At 37.8% G+C, this 3069-nt stretch overlaps 1 protein-coding gene across 1 annotated transcript; it reads right to left on the bottom strand.

The window, feature by feature from the left end:
• Positions 1-439: 439 nt before the first annotated feature.
• Positions 440-2850, bottom strand: LOC113697048 (2-alkenal reductase (NADP(+)-dependent)-like). Its single transcript, XM_027216473.2, has 5 exons — positions 2459-2850; positions 2187-2364; positions 1879-2045; positions 1131-1213; positions 440-964 (listed from the first exon to the last, which is right to left on the bottom strand). Exons 1-5 carry the CDS (start codon positions 2690-2692, stop codon positions 586-588), a joined length of 1041 nt encoding a protein of 346 aa, XP_027072274.1. The 5' UTR covers positions 2693-2850; the 3' UTR covers positions 440-585.
• Between the last annotated feature and the right edge of the window lie 219 nt (positions 2851-3069).

Genomic DNA, 3069 nt, shown 5'->3' with positions numbered 1-3069 from the left:
TCCCAGTTGGAAGGATCCAATTCGTTTTCTTTTCTGTCTTCGGGGTGGAGGTGGGATGGTTGCTAAGAGCTACAGAGTTGCATGAAATCCCGTTGGAAGTGTCTTTCCAGGTCATGTCTGCCTGCCGTTTGAATTTATAAAGGAAGGCTGATATCACAGAAAAGCTCAGCATGGCTTGTTTAGCTTTCCTCCACTGCTATTTGTCAAAAATAGACTTTTGGTTGGACTTGTAAAATGGATTTTCTTAATGCCTCATGGGGATTTAAACAATGTCAATGTTTGGCTGTGGGAAACTTCTAATTCCAGCTTTGTACTTTTTACTCCAAATAATCATCTAACATGAGCTAGGTTGAGCTGTAACTCAAAAAATCTAATTCTCTTGTGGTCTGCAACAAGACCACCAGAGACTTTAACCTGAAGGCAATGCTTGTGTTGCATCTTCTTGTTGAAAAGACTCCTTGATTCATGAGGTCCCATTAAAAATTACAAGAGAAGTTGCAAGCTGGAGAGCCATGAGATTAAGCCTCTTCTTCTCCCCTACAATATATATTTGTTTGTTGAAACTCTAGTGAAATGATCAATTATTCAATCATCTGCTACTTGAACCATCTTTTTCCCTATATTATCGCCTCGGAAAAGACCTACAAAAGCAGATGGTATGCTTTCCAAACCATGTGAAATGTCTTCAAGCACCTGCAACTTTCCTGCCTGAATGTGCTCAACTGTGTCTGAAATGAAATCCTTGTAGACTTTCATATGATCACCAGCTAAAAATCCTTGCATTGTTATCCTCTTGTAAATAACATCCACCATGTTTGGAGCAGCACGTCTTCCTTTGTCCGTATATTCAGATATAACGCCACAAACAGCAACTCTACCGAATGTATTCATGTTCTCAACCGCAGCTTCCAGCATTTCTGCTCCCACATTATCAAAGTATATGTCGATCCCATCTGGGAAGTACCTATTACAAAGCTCAAAAAATAGCAAATACTTTAATCCAGTGTTTCTAGTAGACAAATGTGAACCTCAATTTGTGTTATCAGGTTGAGCTTTCACTAAAAATCCACAAGAACACAACTGAGGTATTCACTTAAACTTGTGACATGGAAAAATGGGGAGGACCGTACCTTTTGAGAGCTGATTTCAGATCAGTTTCTTCTTTGTAGTTGAATGCTTCATCAAAACCAAGCTTCTCCTTTAGCAAGTCCACCTATTATTGTTCAAGATAAACATGGATTATTTGGGAAACATAAGTATCCATGGCACAAGAAAAGAACAGAACGAAGGATGCTAATAGATGGCTGCAAAGGATTTGGTTGTTATTAAAGAACGTTTGTTCAACTTGAAATTTTAGTGTTAGTTGCTGCTACTTCTTTTATAGTTAGTACACTGTATATCTCAAACTGTTGTGGGATTAGTATCGGATGTAAGTTGTGTAAATTAGAATTGTTGATTTGAGATATATTTTGCACATTATTTTGGTTCTTTGGCATTAATAAATTCTTACTTACCCAAAAAAAGAAAAGAACAGGACTACCACATTCACAATAGTCAACATCTGGAATGAAAAAGGGCAATAAGTTACAAGTCAACGTCACCAACTATGTCCTTAGGACCTTCAGAAACAAGCTTACTCGTTAACCTAATGTTTACCATGGACAGATTAATAAAATTGTATATGATCAAAACCAACTCTTTAGAAACAATCAAACCATACAATCTCCTTTAGGAAAACAAAAAACAATTCTAGAAGAAAAAGAGAAAATTCAGACAAGAAAATCTATGTCAGCTTCTGATTCTTAGAATGCAATTCAAGTGCTGGAAGTGCGAAAGGGAGCCATGAAAAAGCAAAAAAGAAAAGAAAAGAACAGCCACCTTTTTTTGGCTACCAGCACATCCTACAACATAGCACCCAAACAGCTTTGCATATTGTCCTACTAAATTTCCAACAGATCCCGAAGCCGCAGAGACAAACACTTTCTCCCCTTTCTTTGGCTTACAAACCTCAAAAAATCCAGCATAAGCTGTAAGCCCACTGAATGCTGCATAACAAACATCAGATCTACTGAAATTTCAATAATTTCAAGAACCCTTAGATTAGCCAGAAACTAAAACGTCGATCAGGCCAGAAACAGAAGTACGTTAAACAGACTGAGAAAGAGTAAAGGATGAGGAAAACCTACCCAGAACACCTACATGGTGAGAAATGGGAAATCCTATGTTATCAACCTTGTTTAGCAAGCCACCTTCTTTTACTGTGCAGTATTCTCCCCAAGTCAGGAGTCCGGCAACTAAGTCATCCTCTTTAAACGCGGGATTCCCCGAAGCAACAACTCTCCCAACACCATGAGCATCAATGGCCTATCGTAAACAAAGTTCAATCTTTGTAAGAACTTCTTTCCATCCATCCCTCCATGGTTGAAAATTAGAAATGCCACTTTGATTGCAAACTTACCTCAAAAGGCTTAACAGCACGTGCAACGCTTGTGGTTTCCTGCGTGGAACTTTTTTGCTTCATGCGGTTCAATTGGTATGGATCAATGGATAAGCAAAGAATTTTCACAATGACCTCCTTTTTACCAGGCTCAATAGATAACGAAAGGGCCTCGGTCTTGAGCTCAAAATCAGATTCTTGTGGCGTTCCATCAATATGATTTCTCATCACTACGTACCTGTTTGTTACTTCCATTGGAAATCTTTGGCTTAATACTAACTTCAGTGCTAGAGAAGAAGCAAAAGCAGTGAAAGGACCTTGCTATGGAATATGGTTGAGCCGCTTAAAAAATAATAATAATAATAAAGAAAGAAACAGAAGAAGGAAAAATGGAACAAGAGAAACTGCGTCTGAGAAGGAAAGTTGGGAAGGAGTCAGAATATGACGGGAACCGGAAGGGGCAACAAAATAAAGAATTAGAGATAGCCACCGCTAGTTTTTTCGTATTTTATTTTCCCCTAGAATGTTTTGGATTATCATCATTGTCCCTAAAATATTCCCCAATATTCATTAGCAGTATTTTGATTTTTTTTCAAATAAGTCTTATAGATTTAGTTATACACTCATTAATT

Source organism: Coffea arabica, chromosome 6e (genome assembly GCF_036785885.1).
Source record: "Coffea arabica cultivar ET-39 chromosome 6e, Coffea Arabica ET-39 HiFi, whole genome shotgun sequence".
NCBI classification, from domain to species: domain Eukaryota; kingdom Viridiplantae; phylum Streptophyta; class Magnoliopsida; order Gentianales; family Rubiaceae; genus Coffea; species Coffea arabica.
The sequence above is the reverse complement of the archived record's forward strand: the minus strand, read 5'-3'. Positions and strand labels throughout refer to the sequence as shown.

Bases quoted from the DNA above. Each gene is read 5' to 3' on its own strand.
- LOC113697048 (XM_027216473.2), bottom strand. From the start codon at position 2,692: ATGGAAGTAACAAACAGGTACGTAGTGATGAGAAATCATATTGATGGA. The intron at 2,046-2,186 runs GTAGGTTTTCCT...TTTGTTATGCAG, and splicing joins TCACCATGTAGGTGTTCTGG to CATTCAGTGGGCTTACAGCT. The intron at 1,214-1,878 runs GTGGCTGTTCTT...GAACAATAATAG, and splicing joins GTGCTGGTAGCCAAAAAAAG to GTGGACTTGCTAAAGGAGAA.